The sequence below is a fragment of the Oreochromis niloticus genome, linkage group LG12, assembly GCF_001858045.2.
Source record: "Oreochromis niloticus isolate F11D_XX linkage group LG12, O_niloticus_UMD_NMBU, whole genome shotgun sequence".
Classification (NCBI taxonomy): Eukaryota; Metazoa; Chordata; class Actinopteri; order Cichliformes; family Cichlidae; genus Oreochromis; species Oreochromis niloticus.
The window spans coordinates 13,056,431-13,080,929 of record NC_031977.2 but is presented as its reverse complement, the minus strand read 5'-3'; the positions used below and the strand labels follow the sequence as shown (position 1 = coordinate 13,080,929).

Sequence of the window (24,499 nt, the reverse complement as noted above, 5' to 3'; positions counted from 1 at the left end):
TCAGATTAGAGTATATTTGGATTTTGTGCTTCGGGGCAGATTTACAAGCGAGTGATGTGATGTGCTGTGCACGGTTGGCTGGCGAAAGCTCCGATGCTGCCGAGGTACACTGAGTGTCTCGCTGCGGTCACACTGCAACTGGAAAAATCTTCTTTTTTTTTTATCCCTTCTTTCTGTATTTCAGCTTTTAATTTATCCTTTATGGGTGCAGAGGAGTCAAGTTATCATCGTGCAGCGCTCAGAGCGAAAAATGAGATTGGGAGGGGGGGAGAGAGGGAGGCAGGGAGTGGGAGGTGGGGGGGTTAGAGTGTTTGTGTGACACAGAGAGAGAGAAACAGACGGAGAAAGAGGAAGAGAGGAGGCTGTGTGTTCGTTTCACCTCCTAATCAGTTTTCCTGGGGGATCTATCATCGGCTGCACGATAGCAGGCAAGTAGAAAGCGAAATAAGACGACCTTCTACCATCTCAAATTTGAGCCTCATACAAGTAAGGAATTTTTTTTTTTACATTATTCTTCACGTTACATTATTCTGAGTCCCAGAAAATGAATCAATTTATTAAACGAGTCTATTTACAAGTTGTTGACATCAAATGATCTTATCCTGGGTGTGAGTGAGTGTGTGTGTGTTTTCTCCAAATATATTTGACATGAAGTCAGATGAATGCAGCAGATGCTGGAGTTTTATTTGCAGATTGTTATTCTCTTGTTATTCTCTTATTCTCTTCCCCCCCCTGCCAACTTTGGGTATTTATTAAATCCCACCAATGACATTTTGCGTGTGACTGCGAGGACATTTCACACGGCAGCCCTGACTGATTCGTGTAAAGAGATTGGGCGTCATTCTCCTAAATGTCAGTGCCAACTGTGCATCGCTTCAAACTACTTTAAGGAAGAGATAATATTTCCATTTTCATACCCGGTGACTGCCTTTTCAGCATCCCAGTTTAAGAACTAAAGCGAGAAGATTGCGCCTTTTCCCTCCCCTCTCGCCTAGCTATGTAAATGTCTTTTAAAGTATTCTCCTCAAAGAAGAAGAAGAAGAAATGTGGCTTTGAACCACAGAGCTGCTTTCTATGCCCTGCTCCATATGCATGATTACAGCACAACATCTGTGTGTGTGTTATGTACTTCAGCCAGAGATGTGAACTGTAGCCTAATTATGCACTTCTAGATGAATTATGAGTTATGATGTGTACTCATAATAATTATTAGTTAGACCAAATTGCCTTATTTGGAGCAGCTGTCTGTTAAAGCTGGTAATGTGGTGGAGATAATCGGCTTTTTTTTCTAAGTGAGAGAAATGTAATTGTGTGAATGGTATGGCAACCTGAATTTGAACTGTGTTCACATCTCTGCCATCCAAAAGTGGAGCATATGTAGACGCACGGGGAGCTTTGATGACTTGTCCTGAGAGAATCTTCTGTTGCCCCAGTTTCTATCTCTGAAAAAAAAGGCACACTATGGCAAGAAAAGAGAACAGCAGCTGGAAAACAGACGCGTGGACCTGCACGTGCACGGTGCGGCTCCCTGCCCCGGTTGCCCGTGTGCACGAGCCATCGCACAAATTTCACAGTTCACAGGCTTTAATGAGCTACCGCAGCCTGTCCATCACACTGACGGGTGGGGCGCACCTTTGCAGACCCGGCAATCAGACAATGACTCTAAACCAGGCAATTTGTAGGATCACAGGGACCACAACGGGGGGAGTTATTTTTGAACACATATTTGCCACGTGCTCACTGTGCCAGGGCTAATAAGAGAAATATGCAAAATGCTGCTTTGGTGTTGAAAATACTGCAAGAGATCAGTAAATATACTGTAGCTGTGGAGGAGACTGTTGCAGTAACAATAGACTGATGAAAACTGCAAGCAAGCTGGGATAAACAGGAGCACTGTGGACACACTGAAGAGAGTTACCATCATTTAAGAGGAGGGTAGGTGACAGTTAATGGGACAAACACAGGCTGGCCAACAAATTGCTTCCAGCCTGATACTCAAGGCTATGTGCAGCAGCCTAGATCGAACTGCTGATGGGCAGCTCAGGAAATATGATCATACATCACCTGCTACAGATGCTTAAACCTCCCTACTTTCCTTGAGCTGTAAGGAGTCGCGTCGCTGGCAGTTTTGAAAAGGAGCGGATTTCAGCGAGGAGACAGAAATGTTTAGAAAGTTTTCCCTTTTACGTTTGAATGCCTGCTGACGGGTATGGAAAGGTTTTTGTTTGTGACCCCTTTGCGAATTACAGGAGAAGATTGAGGGAGGCAGCGAGACGTGTGGTTGCTGAGAGACTGCTGTAGGTGGATTATGAAATGCACGGGGGGAAAACAGGGGCCAGTCACTCAGCTGGGAGCGTATTGAGTTGTGCAATGATGGGAAATGTCAGTTAAGGGAGGAAGGGGGGGCAGTGAAGAAAGAGCTTGGACACAGATCTCTAAATGAAAGGTTAATTTGATTCAGCTGAGGTGTTTTGTTTTGAACTGTTGTACAGTGACACAGTTTAATCTCTTAGCAGATATCCCCCACCCCCATCTACAGCACCAGTATTACATCGCCTTATTACAATCTAACTCAGTGCTTTTATCTCTAATTCTAATGGCAGATTACAGACATGGATGCTCCCCTTTCGACCCCCTGTAATATCCAGATTTGTGAGGTGACCTGCGACTCCTTCCGGATCATGTGGGACATGACCCCCGAGGACACGGCCAGAGCCACACACTTCTTCATCGACTTAAGCCGCAAGGCCAACAGGGACCCCAACCGCTTCAAACACAGGGTTTGATCATTCTGTAACTCCAGCATGACCTCACATACCTTTCCCCCACCTCCTCCCCGAAGGCAGCCCGCTCTGTATTGGTGTCATCTAGACTCATGCTCCAGATTCACACCGGTCACAGTGTTCGTTTTCATCATCCGTTTACTGTGCGTCATTTCCTAATTAACAGCGGGCAGCACGAACGAGGCAGGAAATCATTCGATTTTCATCGACGTCTGCTTTGCTGAGCAGATGACTGCCTTACACGTTGTTACTCGGAACACAGAAAACTGTGGTTGTGCCCTTTCAGTCACTTCCAATACAAGCGAAAAGGAAAATGTGTGCAGTCAACAGCTTCGGGCCAGTGACTCACTTGCACATTGTTTCTTTTATTATATATTTTTTTGAAAGTGGACAAAACCTGACAAATTCAGCTGCAGCATGGAGACGTTTTCATGTTAATTCCTTCCCATGTGCATGGTTAAATTTGTTAATTTAAAAGATTTCATGAAACGCAGATATAATGTGACAACAAATCTTTTTTTTAGTTTTATCTTTAACATTGGTCAGAGTCTATTAATCTTGAGCATAGGGAAGAGATGTGTAGCTACCAGCTTCTTTCCATCTGCTCTCTCTGGGTCATATTAAATATATAAGACATATCTTCATTTGCTCTGAGCCATGCTAGCAGCTCAGACCCACAGAACGGCTGGAACTCCTGTTGAACTTAGTTCCACTTAAAGTTAATCTAAACATTATTCCAGCTATGCAGCATTTTCAGTGTGAGCAAGACAGATTGCTGACTTGGATGAATTTTAGAAATACACTCATGCAGTGTGCAGTTCCACAGAAGCTGGTGAACTCCTTTGTAGTTACCAGAACCTCTATGTTACTCATACAGCCCGGTCTGATTTTCATTCAGCACTGACGTCCCAATTAAAGACAAACATAACATGACTCAACACAACAGCAGTTCATATCTGTACCTGAAGTGCTGAGTCACCTCTTACAGTGCAAGGCGGAAAAAGAACTCTTCACTTCATGAACTCGTTTTATCTCCTTTACCAGCAAAAACTTCATTGCTCATTTCCTGTAGCTGCTTATGAGGCCTTTGTGGACTCTGAGATTTCATGACTGTGCATCTTCTCTTCAGGTCACAGTCGCATCTCAAATGGGCTAAAGTCATGACTTGGCCATTCTGAAACCTGCAGCTTTTCTGTGGTTCATTAAGTCGCTGTTGATCATCATCTTGTTAAGGGTTACTTCTGTCCCCCCGCCAGCACTATGAGCTATTACTCAGACATTAAAAATAAACTGTGTGATAATTAAACTTAAACTTAATGATGAAACCCTACTAACTCCAAAGACTTCAACAGCTATGCATTCCCTCTTCCCTGCTCCACACATCCAAAGCCACCACAAGCTTTATTCTCTATTTATACATTTCAAAACCTTTTTTTTCCTTCTAATCATCTTTTAAATTTTCTTCCCTTTTGTCCTCGTGTTCTTTTTAATAGTTATACTGATGGCATGCCTGTAGCCTGAAATAATGATAATGAAAAGAAACAGTTGCTATCTCCGCAGATGCAAAATGCCGACTGTAATTATGGCATATTATTGCAGCACGCATTCACAAACTGAAAAGTGCTTTTGTGAAGTCAAGGCAGGGGTAGTACTGAGCGAGCTCTTCTTAGATGGAGGATATGATTTCTCTCTGATACACGAAGAGGCACAAACAAACTTGCATCAGAGATGTTGCTATGGATATATGGACCTCTGAGCCTGTAGTAATTAGCTGTGCTGCTCAGAGGCCTTGGTCAAAACGAAGCTGCTGTTTTGATTAGATGTATCCTAGTTACAGCAGCTGGGGCTTAAAAATGGAATCTCACATTAATAAAGGCAAAGTTTATGGAAGGAAATGCTTGACTAACAATTGCATCTACATCGGCTTTGAAATGTAAATGATGGATGCGGCAGACCGTTAAAGGCTTGCATCCTGTACCCTGGTGTCACCTGTTTCCTGCTTCATTCTGCAGGATGTGCCGACCAAGCTGGTGGCCAAAGCCGTGCCTCTCCCCATGGCAGTGAGGGGACACTGGTTCCTCAGCCCGCGGACAGAATACTGTGTTGCTGTTCAAACTGCTGTCCGACAGCCAGATGGTGATTACTTGGTGTCAGAGTGGAGCCAGGTGGTGGAGTTTTGCACTGGGGGTAAGACATGCACTCATGTGTTGTGACTAAAATAACAGTGATTATGCATGCAGTCAAACATCAGAGATCTGACCAAAGTGATACAAGAGAGGAACAAAAAACGCAGCGCACAAAAATGGCAAAACTCCCCCCAAAAGACAACAACCCACAAGTCTGTCTCAGCACTGGATAGTCATTAGCATTTGAAAGTAGTGCAGACTTCAAGTAGTTTCACAGCTTCAAAACTTAAACTTTGCAGACTACGCCATGGAACACCTACAGCAGCTTCTCGACAAGGCCAAGGGCTCAGCGGGGAGGCTTCTGAAATTCTCGGTCTTTTATCGCAACCAGCACCCAGACTACTTTGATTATGTCAGGTAGGCACTTCACTCTTTCTCTATATTATACATTCCCATAAGAACGGAGTGCAATAACTCATTTTCCTTTTCATGTATGGAATTAGAAAGGAGTGTGGAGGTCTGATGCGTCCAGCCCTCAAAGACACCAGTGGGAGTCACGGCTCACCCATCAGCGGCAAACTGCACGGAGTCTTCTTCAGCTGCAACACAGAGTTTGATACAGGGCTCCCTCCCAAAGACTCCCCGTATGGACCCCTGCGGTTTCAGATCCCGGCTGGACACCTGCTAAACCCCAACATCTGCCTGTATTTTGCAGACTTCTACTGCATGTACACGGCCTACCACTATGTGGTGCTGGTGCTCGCCCCTGTTGGCTCAGAGGGAGATGCCTTCTGCCGCACCCGCCTCCCTATGCTGGACTTGGCTTCCAACCCCTTTCTGACTTACACTGCCCCTCAGAGACCCGGGGAGGAGCCCTTGTACTGCCACGCCAGCGACGTCATTCTCGAGGTGCTGTTCACCGAGCCGGTTCACTTGGATCAGGGCGGCGTGGAGCAGATCAGCGGGCACCAGCTTATGAGTCTGACCACCGCCAATGCCAAGAAAGACCCGAGCTGCAAAGTGTGCAACATCAGTGTGGGACGCTGAGGGAAGCGCTGGTGCAAAACTTGAAGTGTGCAAGTCTGCAGCGAAGACAGACGCTGTGATGCAAAAAGATGGTTGAGCCCATCATGTGTAGGTCAGAACACTGTGGAAAGAGTCACCTCTCAGGGTGCACTCGTGCTGCTTTCCCTCCTCCCTCCTGCCTGGACCAGATAGTGTATTTAAACTAGAAGACTTATAAAAGTGTGTATAGCATTACTCCATCCTAATCACAGCTGGAAATACAATGAACATGCATCCATTACAAAAAAATGCACTGAAAACACAGCAGGCTTAAGAAGACTGTTTTTTCTGGCATCATCATGGTGTTGTGTCTTTTTTTTCTTTTTCTTTTTTTTAAAGTTTTTCCCATTTTCCCTTTGATGTGTTTTTTTTTCACAGCTGACATTTTGACTTGTTGCAGTAGGGAAAATCAGGCAAAGTCATAGTCAAGGTGAGGTTTTTCTAATATGGACACTTGCTCATTTCCATAGCTTAGTCAGCCATCATCAGTCCTCCTGCTCTTTCTCTGCTGTGACAAGTCAAAGCTGGTGTGACGGCGTGTAAACTGTTTTTTTTTTCCTGTGGAGATTATTTCAGCTTATTGTGATCACCTCTCAAACATGTGTCTCCTACAAAATGAAGTCTAATCACTTATACTACACTGAAACATGAACGTTAGTTTCCAGCATCCTTGCTGAATACTTTCCTGCTTCACTTTAAATGTAAGGTTGTGACTAAGAAATTGTTGCAGGAAAGACTTTTTACTGCAGAACTGTGTGATACTTTGTAACACTAAAAGCCATTAGGAGGCGGTTCAGTGTTTGAACATAAGAGAAAGGTAATGAGGAAGCTCTCAAAGCTCCCTGCAGTCGCTCTTTGGCAGCTGTGCTAAGATTAGCGGCTTCTGCTATTGGCCTCCTGTTTGTCCCTGCCCAGTAATCTCTGACCTACATGGGAATCCCAGAAATGCCTAAGGTGAAAGGGATCCCCTCCCTGTTGCACAACAATAATTCATCCTGTGGTAATGGGCCAAAATGCAGGACACGCCAGCAGAGCGTGGACAGTGTGTGATGCTTAATGTGAAAGGAACTGACACCAAAACTGACCTGTTTTAAAGACACTTTTACAATATAAAACTGTTACTAAGCAGTCTAAACATGATCAAAAATCAAAGAAGTAACATTTCACAGAAAAACACAAAAATGTACACTAAACCTTCACCCAGGACTGATATAGTATACACGAGGGGGAAAAAACAGGATCACTTTTAGGTTGAGTGAGTCATGCCCTTTCACTTTGATTCTTCCCATGGCACAGATGTGAGTTCACACTCACTGTAATGCTGTAATTTTGTCCATCGTTATTGTCCCAAAAAGGCTCGCTGTGCCCTCCTGGCAAATAACTTAAACAGAACTCAATCTTCCTTTTCGCATCTAGCACTTTAGGAATGGTAATGTCAAATTCAAAGATGTCCGTCTGAGGTCCTCCGAAGCGTTTCTGCAGGTATGTGCAGGGCACGTCTCTGTAGCTCTGCCACGAGTCAAAGGTGATGCGCACACGCACATCCTTCTGGTAGCTGACATTCCTAACTCTCACGGTACCCCGGAGGGCCTTCTCGCTGATACTGCAGTTCTCCAAGATGACCATGCTCTCTGCCAGCTTGGCTCGAAAGGCCTGGAAATCTGCAGATGGCTGCGGGAAGCCCAGTTTGAGCCGTGTTCCTGGGCAGCAGGTGCTGACTGTGCAGCTGTAGCCATCCTCTGTCATGCTGCCCAAAGACTGCAGCGATGGCAGCACGTCGAGGTCAGACTGCTCTTCTTCGTCGGAAAACACTCGCACGGCTGTTAGAGACAATCCCCGCGAGTCGGCAAAAACCACACGTTTGCTCTTGATTGGGAACAACACATCATCGCCGTCGTCCAAGTCATCGAGGAAAGGTGAGGAAGGACGGGGCAGAAAGACTTGGCTCAAGATGTCAGAGGATAAGTGCTCTGAAGCTGGAGGACGGATGCAGGATCGCTGGGGTTTCAGGATGGGAACCCAGACATGAGGACACAGTTGTTTACGCTGGTTCAAGCACAGCCTGACAGCAATCTCCAGCAGTCCGGCTGACCGAGCCATCGACCCAAAGCCAACCACTGGCAGGACACTAACAAGAAACACACGGGGACCTCAGTACTGACTGGAAATGTGAATATATCTTTGTATGTATCGCAGTTGTGTCATTACATGTTTATGCAGGGCTTTTAAGGAAGGCATCATAATGTGAAAGTGATCTGATAAAAAATATGATGGTAATTTTAATTTAACCCCTAAAGAAGTTGTGCAAGCTAATCTGCACAGTTTGTGTGTGTGTGTGTGTGTTGTGTCTGCTTACGATGTACTGGACATCTCCATGCTGGTATTCCTATGCTGAGTGATGGGAATATTGTCCTCAATGTTTGGAGTTCTGGAAAACAGAAAAAAAATCTGTCACAATTAGAACAAAATCTGTATGTAAAAAAGAAAAAAAATTGCACACAAAGATTGGTATGTGACAACATGCAACAATCTTTGTGTGTAATTCTGACATTTAAAAATGTACTTACAATCTCCCATGAGTAGCGTGTTGTAGTCGTGTTGTCAGTTGTTCCCCACAGGAGAATCTGGCACAACGCATTTATATGACCTCAGTTTAGATGTCATATTGTAAACTCCACCCTCTTCGCTGTCCTGGCCAATCAGCTTGTGACTTTGTTTCTCTTTATGTCTCCCTGTGGTACTGCATTTAAGTAAGTTTTATGTTTTCATAGGTTTCCATTACTTTGCATAAATAAATAATTTAATTATGGGAAAGAAACATATGAACACACCTAAATGTTAACCATGTATATTTATGTGAAGTTAAATATTTGTATCGTCACCTTGCACATTCATTGTCCAGTGTTGACGATGTGCATTAAGTACATAAAAGTCTTCTTTGTGTAATTCCACTCTGCATTATGGAAACTATCCAGGTCATCCTGCCCTTTATTCTCACACCTGTTAGTGGACACAGATCCCACAGAGGCCTGGGCATGGCTCCAAACCTTTGCTATCTAGCGCCTGCTCTAAAGGGATCACTGCCCCACGGTCCATCAGCATGTGCAAACCTGAGGAGGGCCGGATTACAAACAACTCTCAGCAGTCTGGTCACTTAGCCGAGGAAGCTATTCAGGAATCAGTCCATGTGCGTATGCGAGTATATCGAGTTCCACACATATCCACACATGGAAGACCTATCTTTACTGAGACTGGTGCCACCAAACTACAGGACATTTTTATGACTTTACAATTACCGTGAAATGATTAAAAACTGGTACAAATGTCAAGATTCTACAAAGCCTAAAAAAATGGTGTAGTGTTTAATAAATGCAATTCTTTCACAATCATTTTATTTTTTCTCCAACTCACATTTCAAACTATCTTCGATGCCTGAGGGAATATTTATTTTATTTTCCAACATTTTAATAGGAATAATAACAGGCCCGTTCCCCTCAAAACCACACTGTATGCTATCAGACATCCAAATCAACTTGATTTGTTCCTGATTTTACCAGGTCAAGGCACACACTATATGACATTAATCAGAACATCAAGTAACATTTCTTCTCCAGGTCTTCTATGAATGCAGTTTAAGAGTTAGACAGTCGTCTTGATTACTCTGTGTTGCTAAGCCCACTCTTTCAATCCATTGTTAGTTCTAATTACTGGTGAATTTATGTGAAGGCAAACAATAAGCACTGATTGCTCCCGCTGAAACACTTACATAACAATGCTATCATAACATCTTTTAGGTTAAAGTTTAAAGCAAAGTCAAAAAGGAAACTTTCAACATGTGAAAAAGAATAATGTCACGATGTACAACAGCTACATGAGCATTAACAGGATAATCTATGACATTAAAGCATGTTAATTCAAGTGTGAATGTCCTTAAATCACAGCAAACAAACCCTGATCTTGCAAAGATGCATGCACATCTAGCATGAGCACCTCGGGATGGAAGGCGTTATGATGCCAAGTGAACTGATGAAATTTCACCGTCGGGTCATCTGATGCATCCGGTTATCGAGCAGCTGAGAAATCATCCAATAACATGAATCATTTGGATGGAGCAACATGAGGAGTAATGAATAAACAGATTAGACAGAGCTGTCTTTATCAGTCACACGCACACCAACGTACTACACAACAAAGCATATATCATGACATGATTAAAAAGATCCAAAAATACAAACTCAGCGCTGCAAAAACCTAGTTTAGTAAACAGGGTTCATCCGCAGCTTTTAGTTCCCGCTGGCAGTGACCTCGATTGTGTCCCCCCACCCCCACAGAATTAAATTCTGGTGCCATGGTGCTACAAACGTCCCTATATTTACATCCTAAAAGTCAGTCCTTATTCTGGATGAAAGGTGAGGATGAAGGGCATGCTTCCTGATGTGATCTCTGCGCAGTCTTTATTTCAGGAATGTCTCCTGGATCCACAGTAATAAGCAACCTGCAACATATAAAAGACCAATATTAATTGCACTTGACTGTTAACTGTAGTTTAGTTTAGAGAAGACAACTAAAATTTGTTGTAAACACATCATGGTGCTTTAAAATTTCAATGTTGGTTTTTTATTATCTGTTGCCAAGAGACAATGAACACTCAAAAAGGGAAAAAAGGAAAGAGAAAAAAGTAAGCGCTAAAAATAAATCCAGATGTCACCGCAAAGCCACGGCTTATGTAAGAGCTGCAGAAATGAATTATTAGATGCCTGTAGAAGAGGGTGTGAGGGCAGTATTGAGTTAATGACAAAGATGGCTCAGTCAAGGCTCGCTGGTACTGACCTTTTCATTCATATCAACTGCACAGCTCCGCTTGACACAAGTGGAGCTATAGTTCGATAACGCATTAGGTGCTGAGAGCCCTCGTCGAGATCCACGACATACTCTCTGATAGAAGAGACACAGTGGAGATTTTATCAGTTTAGTATCTATACAGAAAAAGGTTAGTGAATGCAAGAAGGCAACACTGCCACCTACTGGATGCCTAAATAATAGCACATAAAGAGAAATATTGACAAACAAACCTCTGATCCTCCGTTTCAGGCTCTACCAGGATGTTTTCCTGTCTCTCTTTCACTCGCAGAAACACAAAGGAGTCCAGGCAGGGCTCAGGCACTAACATTAGGATACACAGTGGTGAAACGAGTGCAATGGTCAGTGAAAATGTCACAGCAAACGTCACCATCTGTCTACATGGGCTAATAGTATCACCATTTTAGACACAGAATGACACCTTACCTGCTTTGATCATATCCACAGTCTGTAAGTTGGATGGCATGCGCTTCAGTGCTACAGCCTTTAGGTAGCTTTCAGTGTTGGCATAATACCTGCAAGCCAGATGTGTTGGCGTGTGATTTTTTTTTTTTAAAAACCCCAAGTGTTGCAAGAACCGCAGCGGTTTAAACGACTTTATTCCAGCACACTCACTCTTTGGCAAAAGCAAACTCCTCAGGCGAAAGCAGAGACGGCTCGCCCTCACCCCGAGACTTCTCTCTCTCCAAGACATGTGGGAAATACTTTTCAATCTAGACATAAACAGCACAAAAGGGGAGGCATATGTCACCAACAGCCACCAAGTGAGACAAAACTCAGTTTTGTGGCGCTGACCCAACCGACCTTCTGCAGACGAGAGCGCAGGTAGCTGCTGAGAACGTAGCGGATCCTGTCTATTTCCATGCGATGGATGCTGGCCTTTGCATCGCCTTTCTTCACCCGCTGCAAGTTGGACTCCTGTTGGTGACAAAACTGTCAGAAATTAAAGGGTCCTTTTATTCAGGTCTACTCAGAATGACCAGAAAAGCAACAGCCCTGGGATATGTTTGAATATCACAGTGTTAATACCATCCTAATCATCTGAACTGAATGAATCTCCACAGCTGGATGTATAGTAATGTAATCAAGGTCCTACTGACAGGCAGCAGCTTTAGATAGTAGTTTGCCACAGAGCAAACCACATTGCCCTGAATTGTTTGAGATTTTATTTTGAAGCCACCACATTACATTTGACATGACCATCAAAGTCTTGATATCAATTGCAGGTCTTCCTATAGATCAATTTATCCATACTAATAAAACTAAATCATAAGAAAACCAGCAATGAAGTGCTGATCTGTCAGGTGACAGAAGAAATTAAAACATTTTTGTAATAATTCAAGTAAATGAACAAAAAGCAGAAATCTCAGATATTCCCGAATTCAACTTCTATATTTTGAACATTTGATGATGTTTTTTGACCCACTGAAAAGTAAATTACTTTCTTTAAACTCCAACTGAAAAATAAATTAATTTGTGTGTATAAAGTGGCATTTTGAGCTCTAGTGAATTGTAATGGGTATTTTTCTACAAACCTTTGCTTTTTATGGGTTAAAAAAAAGCAAAATTCACAGTTTAGAAGAGGTGGAATGCACCTACTTTTGTTTGTTGTTTGTTAAGACACTTAACATTGACCTATGAATCATCCGAGCACGAAAAGGTACCGAATTCGAAGGAAAAGCCAGTAATGCGTCTACAAAAACAACAGACAACTTAGCAAAGAAGCTATTTTAACGTGTTACTTTAGGGACTTTGCTACTGGGAGCCTGTAGCAAAAAACACATTCTTTGTTTTCAATCCTTTAGTTGAATCTATTAAAAATGCCAAAGAAAAAAAACATTTTACAGGTATGAAATTATATTTCTACACCAACAAGATGATTCTCACTGAGCTACTAACCATTGAGAATCAGCTTGGTATATCTCAGCATGTGTGCCATTAAATAAAATTGTGCAAACTGGACAGGTTCTTTTCTGAACAAGTCATTTTTCAGCATGGCAATGATCCCTAACACACTGCCAATGCAGTAAAAGCATACCTGGATGGGGAAAAAAAACAAAAAAAACCCCCCAAACATAAAAAACAAAAACAAAAAAAAAAACCCCACACAGTGGAACACTATCAGTCATGGATTGGCCTCGACATTATTGAAGCAGTGTGGGATCATGTTGACAGAGAACAGAACAAAAGGCAGCCAACATCAAAGAGCTTTTAATGTCCTTTAAGAAGTCTGGAGAACAATTCCTGAAGATTACTTAAAGAAATTACAAGAAAGCTTGCCCGAGAGAGTTCAGGCTGTGTATAACATAAAGGTGGTCATACGGAATATGGACTTTCAAGCTCATTAGAATTGTACCAACTCTTTTGCCTTACATTCTGCATGTCAATTTCACTACATCATAGCAAAACATAAAGAAGTGAGAGGTGGCTCGAGACTTTTGCACAGTACTGTATATAGTTTTCCCTCTGCTGCATTTGAATCAGTCATGCACATTCTCATAGGTTGCAGTCCTTCGCGTTTCAGTTGCTGTTTTGCAATTCAGAAACTCAACTATAACCATGCATGCTGCTGAACATTAGAAACAACCCACACCGCAGGAGGTATTCCCCGGGTAGTTTACCATATGAGTCAGCTGCTCCATCACACACTCCACCACCTCTGATTTGTTCTCCAGCAGCTCCGGTGAGAACTTCTCATTTAGCCAAGCCTGTGGGCGACACACACGGACACAACAGTGAAGACGGTGCTGAATATCTAATAGAGGTGAAGAGTCTGCACGTCAGGGGAATAATCTGGCCTACTTCTTCCAGTTTAGCGATCAGCTCCGCCGGGGTCATAACATCCTCCTGGGTGTCATCCTGGTTGAAGTCGCTGCCGTCATCAGACAAAGCGTCCGACATGGTTTTCAGTAAAAATACAACGTTTCACCAAAACGCAGAATATCTCTTGAATTAAAAATAAATTAATAATAAAAACAGAGCAATTAAAACTGAATAATATGAGGGAAAATGTACCAATGCGACTACTACTGTCACAGCAGCCACAAGTTAGCGGAAAAACTCGTTGTTTATTCGCGCCACTGGGATTCTTCTCGCGAGATTTACAATGTGCCCATTTACCTGAGTTTAGCTTGTCAGGCAAGCCTTCTCGTAGGCTTAGTATAGTTTTTATTAATAATTGGACGGAGCATTCAATAAAAGACAGTAAATTAGTTTCTAGACATTCAGGAAGGATATTGATCGGGGATGTTGAGGATTTTCTGCTACAGGAGCGCAAACTTTAAAAGTTCAATGAGCCCGGTTTTTCCTGAAATACAAAACTGAGGGAATCTAATCTATATAACACGTGCTGTGAATACGAGCAATACACTCAAAATATTGCATGTTGCTGAAGATTGTTGTAAGTAATGCTAGAGTGGTAGAAAGTGGTGGGAGAAGCATTTCTATGGCGTTTTCACGCATCATAATTAGTGGTTATGTTATTGTGCTTATATTGCGAGAGATATCTTTATATAGATTTATTATATATTTTATATATTTACAGATAATTACTGCTAATACTATCAAATATATAACTCAAGCATTAATTATGATCTAGAAAAACCTCATAGAAATGTTTCCTATACCACTAATAGACATAATATAATAGACACTATATAAAAGACAGTGACAGCACAGGGTACGGCATATTCACTCAAGAAATACCAAAAGATTGTGATTATTACAAACACACAAAGAAATAACTGATGCCGTAGAAGTCAGTTTGATTTCCTAAGTCAGCATGTCATTCAATTTGATAAAATTTAATTGCCAAAACAACAGTTGCCAGTAAACAGTAAAGGTGCTTTGTATTGTAAAGCAAAGACTCTAAACCAATAAAAAGAAACTCAAACAATCAGATGAATCATTATGAGCAAGCGGCTCCCTTTTAATGGGAAGAAACCCCAGGCAGAACCAGGCTCAGGGAGGCCGTGCCGTGAGTGGTCGGGGATGAGTGGGGAGGGAGGAAGCAAAAACGACACTGCGGAAAAGAGCCAGAGATTAAAAATAACTAATGATTAAATACAAAGCAGCATATAAACACACAGAGTGTGAATAGAGTTGAGTTAAGAAGAAATGCTCATTGCATCATGGGAAGCCCCCCAGCAGCTTAGGCCTATTGCAGTTTAACTAAGGGAGGGTTCAGGGTCACCTGATCCAGCCCTAACTATATACTTTATCAAAAAATGAAAGTTTTAAACCTAATCTTAAAAGTAGAGATGGTTTCTGTCTTCAAAATCCAATCTGGGAGCTAGATCTACATGTTATCTGGGCTCTTAATCTGCAGTTTCATTAGTGTGAATTCAGAGATCATCTGCTTCACTCATTGCAGCTCTTTCAGACAGCCTTACTGCAGTATCTCATTTGTCCTATTTGCTCCTTCTCGTCACTCCTCATTGCACTTGCTTCAAAGTTCTTTCATATTTTTTCCCTGCACTGCAGCCACCATAGTGATGTTCAGTGTTGCACGCTATCAGCATCCTTTGAACTTATCTGGACTACATCAGACCTGCAAGGTTGCAGCTCTCACCACATGCCTCAGACAGCTGCAGTTTCCTTAATGCACATCAGCAAACACAAATAACAGAAAGACTATATTGAGAAGAATTTGTCACTGCTCACTGACAAAAATACTTATGAGGCTCTGAATCGAGACACAGGTAGTGGTTACAGGAAAAGGGTCATAGAATGTGTCAAGCACTTAGATTAAGACAATGCTGCTGACCAGACCTCATACCACAGGCTACACCCAGGGGAAGCTACACCAAGTCTGTATGGTTTACCGAAGATACAAAAAAAGGGCGTACCTTTTAGACCAATTGTCTGCATGATCAACTCAGTCACGTATAACATCTCAAAGTTTCTGGCTTCGATCCTCAACCCGTTGGTAGGCAGCTCTAAGCGCTACATCCAGAACACTTTGAATTTTGTTGAGAAGCTTAGAGATGTCATTATGGAGGCAGATGAAACAATGGTCTCATATGATGTTATGTTTCTCTTCACTTGTGTTCGAGTCCCTGAAGCAGTGGATGTAGTTTGTAAGAGATTACAGGATGACCCCAACCTCAGCAACAGGTCCACTCTCAGCACCGCCCAAGTGTGTTTGCTTTTGGAACTGTGTCTTCATTCCACCTATTTCACATACAAGGGTCAGGCAGAAACATGGGTGTGCCATAGGTTCCCCAGTTTCACCCATTGTGGCCAACTTGTACATGGAAGAAGTGGAAAACAGGGCTCTGTTATCCTACCCTGGAACACGCCCAAGTCGTTGGTACAGGTATGTGGATGACACCTGGTTGAAAATCAAATCTCAGGACGTACCACAATTCACTGATCACATTAACTCGGTGGAGAAACACGTCAAGTTCACCAGGGAGGATATGAAAAATGACAGCCTTCTTAGACTGTGAGATTTCCATCAGTAATGGGGGACATTTAAAAAAATGATGGGTAACGTAAAGTATTTAAGGTTTGACTCTCATCACTCACTGGAGCACAAACTGTGTGTCATCAGGACGCTACGACAAAGAGCGAACAGCATCCCCACAGATACAGCGGCCAGGGAAGCAGAAGAACATCATATCAAGAAGGCTGAGGAGAGGGCCTAATGCTAAAGCTTTCATCTTTCACCATCCTACAGTGCTGTGATTGAACTGTTGAACTGAACAAAAAGAACAAAGATGTTTTCATGTTTTCTCTTTATTTGTTGGCTGCTTTAGTCTTTTGTTTAAATACACTTGAATAACATGAGAACAATATAGATAATTTTTTTTTAATATCATACACTGACCAACATTCATTCAAAATAATAATAATCTTCAGACATAACTACAGTACTTTAAGAAACATTAGACAGTTTTTTGTTTTCAAAAACAAAATACTGAAACTGTGCAATTGACGATAACCTTAACCTCCTAAGACCCGAACTGTTCCACGACATGCATTTTTAATTTCTCTTTGATATTTGGGCATATTGGGGCCCAATGAATGTAAAAACAAAGAATTTCCAGATTTTTTTTTTTTTACCTTATTTTTGTTTTTAAGAAAAATGAGAGCCACAAATGAGGATATTCATTTAAAATTTTGATAGAACAGTAGCAGTATAATGTCCTCGTAAGTGGATATCAGGCCCATGTAAAGCAAAATTGAGTATTTTGGTCAAAATAACCAAAAATGTGATGTCCACATATGTGGACGGCAGGTCCTAGGAGGTTAATATCGCATTCATTTTGACCTGAATTGAATATAAAATTCATTTTAATAATCATAACACCATATCATTAACATTTACTACATAAAATCTAAAGAAATCAAAACTGAAAATAACCGATGGTAATCTGTTTTTCCAAAATTTATATTATACAGATTACATTATTTGACCCTAGTGTAGCAGCTAAAGACATATTGCATATTGTAATTTTTTTTAAGTAGTACACCACTCAGGTGCACTTGGACAGCAAGTCTTCAACATGATTCATTGGCTCCTATAAATATTTGTAGATATCACTGCTCGGACTTCATCCCCAGGATCCATACAGTCACTCAGCAGGAATAACTTGAAAATTTTTAATGTTTAAAACATATGTAAGGAGGCCTCAACAATACTCCACTGAGCAACAACCCACTGTCTTGTTTTGTGATTATCATTGTGATTTTCTCACAACTTTTGAGGGTAAATGGGATTGATGGCAGGAATGGCATATGCAGTTTGGGGATTTAACAGAGGAATGGGGTAGGGGTAAGAGTAAAGAGCAGATCCGATGAGAGCAGAGGGAGGTGGACCCATTGGCACATTGCGGTACATTAGCTGAGAGGGAGGTAGTCTCATTCTGTTGGGGATAAATGAAGGGTGCAGGGGAGGTTGGTGCCTGGAGTCTCTGGCTGTTTTCTCATAGCCTGACAGGACACAGGGCAATGGCAGGGTGGCGGCGGAATAGGACAGGCTCTGCTGAGCGGGAGGAACTTTCTGTTGCATTGTCCTGGATTTCTCTCTCTTCTCTGTCTGACAGGACCACATAGACATCCTCTTTGCACAAGTCAGAGAGTCGTCTTGCTGAAGCAACCTGCCCGTGTGGTTTTTGTAACTTGGCCGAACTGGAGTGGGTCGTAGAACATTGCCAGGTTTTGGAATAACTTTGGTGAAGCTAGAGGTAGATGTTGGAGCCCAGACAGATTTCACAGAGTATGAGGTGGGTAATTGGAAAGGAAGAGGGTAATGTTTACTTGCTCCTTTGTTGGACTTCCAGTTAACTTGGTTTTTAATCGAGTCAGAGCCGATTTGAGAAACATCCTTATTCTGTCCTTTAGGTTCTTTGTGTGTCTTACTAACAGTCTTGCTATCCTCACTGCAGCCCGATGGATTTTTGACAGAAGCATTTTGGGACATTTCTGAGCTTGATGCAGCTTTATCTTCACCTCCTGCTGGACCTTCCTCTGATGAAACAGAGTAAGGGGAGGGGCTGCGGGAAGAGGAGGAGGATAAAGGGAGTGGGGAGCCATCAGAGGAGTTGCAGTTTCTGCTGGAAGAAGCCCTGGCTGGAGACTGGGAGCAGTGGATGACGGAGGGCCTTTCTTTATCCTCGCTCTGAGAACTGGGCGGCAAATTGAGGCTAGCCTGAGCCATTCGCTTTTTTTTCTCCAGAGGAGAGATGACCTCTCCGGCTGCAGTCGGTAATTGAGCAATCCACGGGTTGGATGTGGGGAGAAGGTAAACAGAAGGGCAGACATTACTGGCTGCTCTGTTTGGCTCAGTGTGGTGTCTGTCAGCCCAGAGAGCAGAGTGAGGATGAATTACTGCTTCGCTTTGACAGGAAGATTCTGGACTTCTCTGGGTGAGTAACTGAAAGGCATAGAGGAGGAGGGATTTTAGAACACAATATATCAAACACTTCTCTATTAGGTGTTTTGTCAGAGTTATAATTTGTTACCTCTGAATCAATGTCTCTATCTGAATGAGTTCTTTTCCTCTTCCCTTCTGCCTTAGTCATCTTGCCATCCAAATTTCTCTTGTATGGCTTTCGTGGTTTGCTTGGAGGCAGGGGTTTGTCTTCCTCTCCTTTTATATGCCTCTCAAAGGGAAGCACCAGCCTGTCACATAAGCAGCACAGTTTAAATTGAGTCTCAGCTGATCTTATAGTGTTTGAACCAAAAAAGGTTCTTGAGAAACAGAGTCATCCTCACCTCTCATAATGTCTGCGAGTGCAAGTAGCTGCACTGGTGCTACCGGGGCTTCCTCCCAGCTCATCGTAGACTTTCTTCCAAAGGCGTCGTGCTGTCACCTGTTGACAAAAATGAACGTGTATAAGAGTTAAAAATCATTACACTATTTAAACTGTTCCCACTAGGATGGCAGTATCTGGTATCCTATTTTTATGCTGTTTCTATCATGAAACCATAGCCTGTATATAAAAGATGGATGTAACCACCTACTGGTCCATTCAAACCATAAATCCTCAATTTTGTATTTATTTATTTTTGGAGACAGAATTAAAATCACAATTGGGCAAGAGGATGGACAGTTAACAACATGCTTGAGTGCCATCTGTGCAGGTATGCGTGCACTGCCACTTGTTAGTGCACGGGCAATTCATTTTCCCAAGGGGGTATATTAGAAACTGAGAAACAAGGAATTCACCAATAAGGTGGAGTCAGTTCTGCTCGATATTAATTCTTTGAAAGGGCGGGCTAAAAATAGGACTCGGGTGAAGGTGTGGCCCTCCACAGAAGTCCCAGTTTATCATGGAGCCCCTTGGAAAAGTTAATTGTCCACCCCTGTATTAGTTCTGTGTAACATACCAAGGCAGCAACAGCGTGATTAAAAGGTCCAAGTCAGAGACTTGACCCAGAGTAACACCTAGCAGACAGCGCTTGTGTGAATTAATTTATTCATTTTTGTACCTCAGGTGCTTGGACCCTAATATATTTACTTATAGATCTATTTGTAAAAATGTTTTTGAGGAAGGGCAGTGGTTGCTTACCCTTTAAATGCCATGTCTGCTGGTTTTCGGTATTGAAATTACACTTTCAATTTTAAACCTGTGCTAACGTAGGTGGCTCATATTGGTGTATTTACAACCTGGGACAAAGCAACAGTGGTCAACACGAGCCTCGATCTAGTTCCATTTCATTATGAGTTTCACTCTCACAACTTATGCCACAGTGTCAACATCAAAGAAAACAGAGCATGGGGAGCGATATGTTGACAGCGTCGCTGTCTGCATTTCTAGCACCTAAACCTACAGCTCATTTCCACTTAAAAGCCCGCCAGCAGTGAAGCCTTTTTTGCATCTGCTACAGAAGCTAAATAAAGTACTTACTGAATCATAGCCTCCAAGTTTATCAACAGCTTTGTAGATCTTCCAGAGATTAACTGAGAGTGGGGGGGAGACACACACACACACATGAATAATCTACTTCTTTTTCTAATAACATTAAACACATAACAATGTGTTTATATAAAAGCAATAATAGTGTAAACTCACTTTGTTTAAAGCCCAGGTGGGGAATCCTTTCTATGGGTGTACCTTTCTCCTTCATAAAAGAGTGCAAACTTGAGACAAATGCCTTCTCCTCCATCTGCACCACACTGGCCCTTCCTTCATCTTCACATTCAGTTGTAGAGTCGTGAATCTCAATAACAGCAGGAGAAGCCTACAGTAAGAGGAAACAGATGCATGAAAGGACTACATTAGTATGCTTTGTAAATGTGTCACAGTCCACTGTTTTATAGCTGAAGGTACTGTAAGAGAAATGGGAAAAACGACATGCAGAGTTGTCTCATGAGACACAAATGTTGAAATGAAACGTCAAAATCAGAGAGTAGGGTTTTACCGCTACTTTCAATAGATAACCGCTACACATCCTGTCTGGAGAGAACGCAGCAGACTTGTGGGGTTTTTGGTCTGGAGCTGTCAGTCACTGGTACAAATGTCACTCAGTAAAATGAGCTTGAGCCGAGAAGAGAATTGTCGTTGCAAGCGCCTTATGTGAGAGTCAGTAGGTGAATAATGATGCTGTTTTGCAAGAGCTCCAAAAATCGCATACGCTTCTGCAAAAGCAGTGTCAGTGACACTAACGAGGAATTTAAGATACCAAGAAATTTGGCGTCAAGTTCACATTACTCAGAAGTCCAGCAGAGGAAATTCACAATGTCACTATTTGTGGTTTGCAAGAAAAGAGAAATGAAACAGAAAAGGCATGCAGAATTAAAATCGTCGCTTCGAAAGATTTCAAAAAGCTGAGAGTCAAGAAGAGAAACTGTTGCTTAATTTTAGCTCAAATGATATTGCTATTGTTGAAGTAAAAAAAAAAAAGAAAGAAGAAGAACAACAAAAAAAAGGGGCAGCTAAAAACGAACCCTTGGGTGTGATAGTCTTCCGTTGTTCGCAGCCACCGTGTCGCTCACGCTGTGTAAACACTGGTTCATACATCACAAGTGCTGATATAGTCACTTCTCGTAGTGAAAACAAAGAGTTTGGAATTTACAGCAGCTATTTAAATGTGAGATCTCACATCACAGCTGCATTTGATCAATTTCGGTAGATTGGATGTCAAGGGATACCGCAGTGGACGCTGTCAATATTTTACTTTGAATCACCACATATAGAAGCTGCTATATCTGTGGCACTCATTGTACAACAAAACAGCTAGAGGCGGTTTCATATTGAATCAAGTTCCTCTATGTGGTTCCTGGTTCCGAGAAGTAAACCCCTAGAGTGAGTAATAGTGAAGGTGCAGGCCTCTAACCAAGATAGCCCAACTGAGTCACAGTTCAGTGGCTTTACACTCCTGTTCCCAGCCAGCAGCAAACAGCTCTGACTTTCCACTGTTTTCTAAAGGTTTTCTCATAGGCAATATTTTCTGCACTGCCTAGAGGAGCACCCCGGGCGACCTGCTTTTCTCGCCACGTTTGTCCAAATCAGGGGATTTTGATTGAATATGCGGCAGAATGTACGCGCACAATGATATTTATCTAAAAATGTGAGAAAGTGGTGATTGGAATCTTGCACAGAATTCAGCTCGTCTGTTTTCAGTCATTGTATTTTAGATCTGATTCACAAAACTTTCAGGTTTACGCATCAATGATCGCCTACAGGAAATGTCTTCACTGTAAGCCACATAATGAAGCCCCTGCGCTGAAGATCGCACTCAAGACCAGAGAACAAATATCATCGTGAAACTTTCGGTTGATTTTCACATATGAATTTTCTTTTCTTTCTCTTTTTTCTTTTTCTGTTTTTTTTTTTTTTTTTTTTTTTTTTGGAAAACTGTGTGGGTGATGTTGATGTCAATGTGTTGATACACAATTCTCACAATGATTGTCAGCGGCGTTCTGGATCGATGCTATCGTCAGGCCAGAAGTCACCACAGAAACCACCATGCTTTCAACTAACATCAGCTTTGGAAATTTCATGAGCTAATTTGTGTTTCTCATATTGTTCCTCTCATTTCACTTACCAGAACAGCGGCTGTGAGTGGCAGTGCTCCCGCAGTTTCTTTATGTGCAATGAAATATTGTGGCGTGTGAGGTGTGTGTGTGTGTGCGCCTTTTCGAGGCCTCTCAGAAAACAAAGCAGAATCACTTATTCCTCCTTACTCATTTCATAATCGACCATAGAGATGAAACGACTGTACGCACATAATCAGCACTTCAAAAAATCGCCACTCAAATCCACTGAAAAGGGGAAATGAAAACACAACACATAACTCATTCTGAGTAGTCATGTCTGTAGTCACTGATTAACTGTAACTGATGGAAATTGCCCAGACGGCTGCCAGAAGACCAACTGTCATTTTTTTTTTTTTTGTCATTTTATCAGCAGTGACAGAGTTTAGTACCTGCTTTGCGGTCCCCTTCTCTTCGTCACTGGTTGCTGTTTGTTGTGACGTTTCATTTTGGTCCTCTTGAGCTTCAAAGAGAGAGAGACGGTAAACTCAACAAAAATCGAGTCATTTGGGTATGTGAATTTACCCGAGCCACCTTGAATTTTTTTTTTTTCTAACCCAAGACAGATCTTGGGTAGCAGTGCGCAATCTGATCAAAATTTAAAGGCATCCCTCATAAGTAATATCAAAGGTGATTTTCATCGGTGTTCTTGTAATTTGGTCAACAGTTATAATGTTTGATAAGTGCAGGGAAAAAAAAGAAAAACAGTAATCTGTAGAACATATTGTCAACTGGGTGTGATATAAAACCACAGGTTGCAAAACCACTTCCTGCTCATGAACACAACCACTTGTACGCTGCACTGTATGATATTGTGACACAAGAACTACAGTATTTTGGCAAGATAATCTCAAGCAAGATGAGAATCCACTGAGGCACTTTCATTCATTTACCTGCCCTGCATTAATGTGAATATTAGTGGTTTCTGATATTTCGCCTGGCAACAGTTTGACTTTGACTTAAGCACTTCCATGTTCAGGACTGCAAAATCTATGAATTTATGAATGTAGCTGGAAATAATATGAATGTTAAAAAAAGCCAAACAAACAAGAAGAAAATACCAAGGCTGGGAATGAAATGCAATTCTGAGAATGACATGTCATTCTTCACAAACTGTCAGCTCAATACCATGAAGCCCTCCACCCACAGTGATATCATTTGTGTGCAAAACCAATATGCTTCTCTTTTGAGATCATTTATTTCCTGTGCTGTGGCTTGAACCTTTAATTCTGCTTTCAGTAGCCCTGAACTTCTCCATTTTGAGTGTTGGAGAAATATTTTTGACATATTGTTTTTAAAAATTGTTCCATTGACTCTCAGAGGTTATTTAGCTTCACATGAAACGCGCTTGTGTTGGTGTTTGAAGCAGACACCGATCAGAGTCACATTATTGTGACAGATTAACTGCGGCACTTTAAAAGTCGGCGAGAACTCTTGTGAAACTTTGTGACGTTTTGGGTCTAACAGTCGCTTCTGTCACAGATGAATGTCATGAACATGAATTTACTTTTGCAAAAATCTTCAAAGTGTGGTTATTAAACAACTTCAAAAGAACTACAATCATCCCTAAAATGATGTGTTTAACTCGTTTCTATACATTCATAAAGCAACACATGTAAACAGCATCTACTTTTGAGTACAAAATCAAGATTGTTCTTACCCATTTCCAGATGTTGTCTTCTAGTCTCCGGCTTGACTGTGACAGTAATTCATGCAGCGCTCACATCAACTTGACACCACAAAATAGGAAGGTGTCTCCACAGGACAGTTTCATTGGTTGACTGATGTAACACCGCAAATGAGTCTGGGAAACTGAGTCCTTTTTTTCTTCTTCCATCAGCTGTGTTTGAATAGTCAGCTTAAAACTTTATTAAAATCTGCATTTGGGTATCTTACAGTGTAACAGCTGTAGCTCACAGTGTGCTGTTTCTCATTTGTTTTTTTCCTGAGGACATGTTATTGTCTATACTCGTGATGTCATCAACACATGAAACACATATTTCTGATTTTGTAGAGATTACTACAAGTGATTCTATTGAAGATTTCTTATACAGCTTTCATGTTAAACAAACATACCGACTCACAAATACCTTCAGTCACATGTAAGTTCAAATATAGTTTAAATGGAGGAGTAACATTTCCTGAACATGTACACTAATGACTATGAGCTATTGTCAGAT

At 41.8% G+C, this 24,499-nt stretch overlaps 4 protein-coding genes across 5 annotated transcripts; 1 reads left to right on the top strand and 3 right to left on the bottom strand.

The window, feature by feature from the left end:
* The first annotated feature begins 307 nt into the window (after positions 1–307).
* Positions 308–6,633, top strand: phyhip (phytanoyl-CoA 2-hydroxylase interacting protein). 2 transcript variants are annotated; one of them, XM_019366054.2, is made up of 5 exons: positions 308–428; positions 2,604–2,780; positions 4,796–4,970; positions 5,209–5,326; positions 5,413–6,633. In XM_019366054.2, exons 2-5 carry the CDS (start codon positions 2,613–2,615, stop codon positions 5,954–5,956), a joined length of 1,005 nt encoding a protein of 334 aa, XP_019221599.1. In that variant the 5' UTR covers positions 308–428; positions 2,604–2,612; the 3' UTR covers positions 5,957–6,633. The 2 variants fall into 2 exon arrangements, with proteins under 2 accessions (XP_019221599.1, XP_003445633.1); XM_003445585.5 differs by having other exon boundaries at positions 324–486.
* Positions 6,634–7,110: 477 nt separating this feature from the next.
* Positions 7,111–8,074, bottom strand: ppp1r3c2b (protein phosphatase 1 regulatory subunit 3C2, duplicate b). The gene has a single exon (XM_025897095.1). The coding sequence runs from the start codon at positions 8,072–8,074 to the stop codon at positions 7,235–7,237; it is 840 nt and encodes a 279-aa protein (XP_025752880.1). The 3' UTR covers positions 7,111–7,234.
* Positions 8,075–9,344: 1,270 nt separating this feature from the next.
* Positions 9,345–13,914, bottom strand: gins4 (GINS complex subunit 4 (Sld5 homolog)). Its single transcript, XM_003445611.5, has 8 exons — positions 13,637–13,914; positions 13,456–13,542; positions 11,639–11,752; positions 11,450–11,547; positions 11,261–11,349; positions 11,047–11,137; positions 10,805–10,909; positions 9,345–10,469 (listed from the first exon to the last, which is right to left on the bottom strand). Exons 1-7 carry the CDS (start codon positions 13,733–13,735, stop codon positions 10,813–10,815), a joined length of 675 nt encoding a protein of 224 aa, XP_003445659.1. The 5' UTR covers positions 13,736–13,914; the 3' UTR covers positions 9,345–10,469; positions 10,805–10,812.
* A 3,053-nt stretch (positions 13,915–16,967) lies between these two features.
* arid5a (AT-rich interactive domain 5A) lies at positions 16,968–24,089 on the bottom strand. The gene is made up of 7 exons (XM_005473192.4): positions 23,980–24,089; positions 22,712–22,782; positions 20,356–20,524; positions 20,191–20,243; positions 19,055–19,152; positions 18,802–18,961; positions 16,968–18,713 (listed from the first exon to the last, which is right to left on the bottom strand). The coding sequence occupies exons 1-7, from the start codon at positions 23,981–23,983 to the stop codon at positions 17,532–17,534; spliced, it is 1,737 nt and encodes a 578-aa protein (XP_005473249.1). The 5' UTR covers positions 23,984–24,089; the 3' UTR covers positions 16,968–17,531.
* Positions 24,090–24,499: the final 410 nt, after the last annotated feature.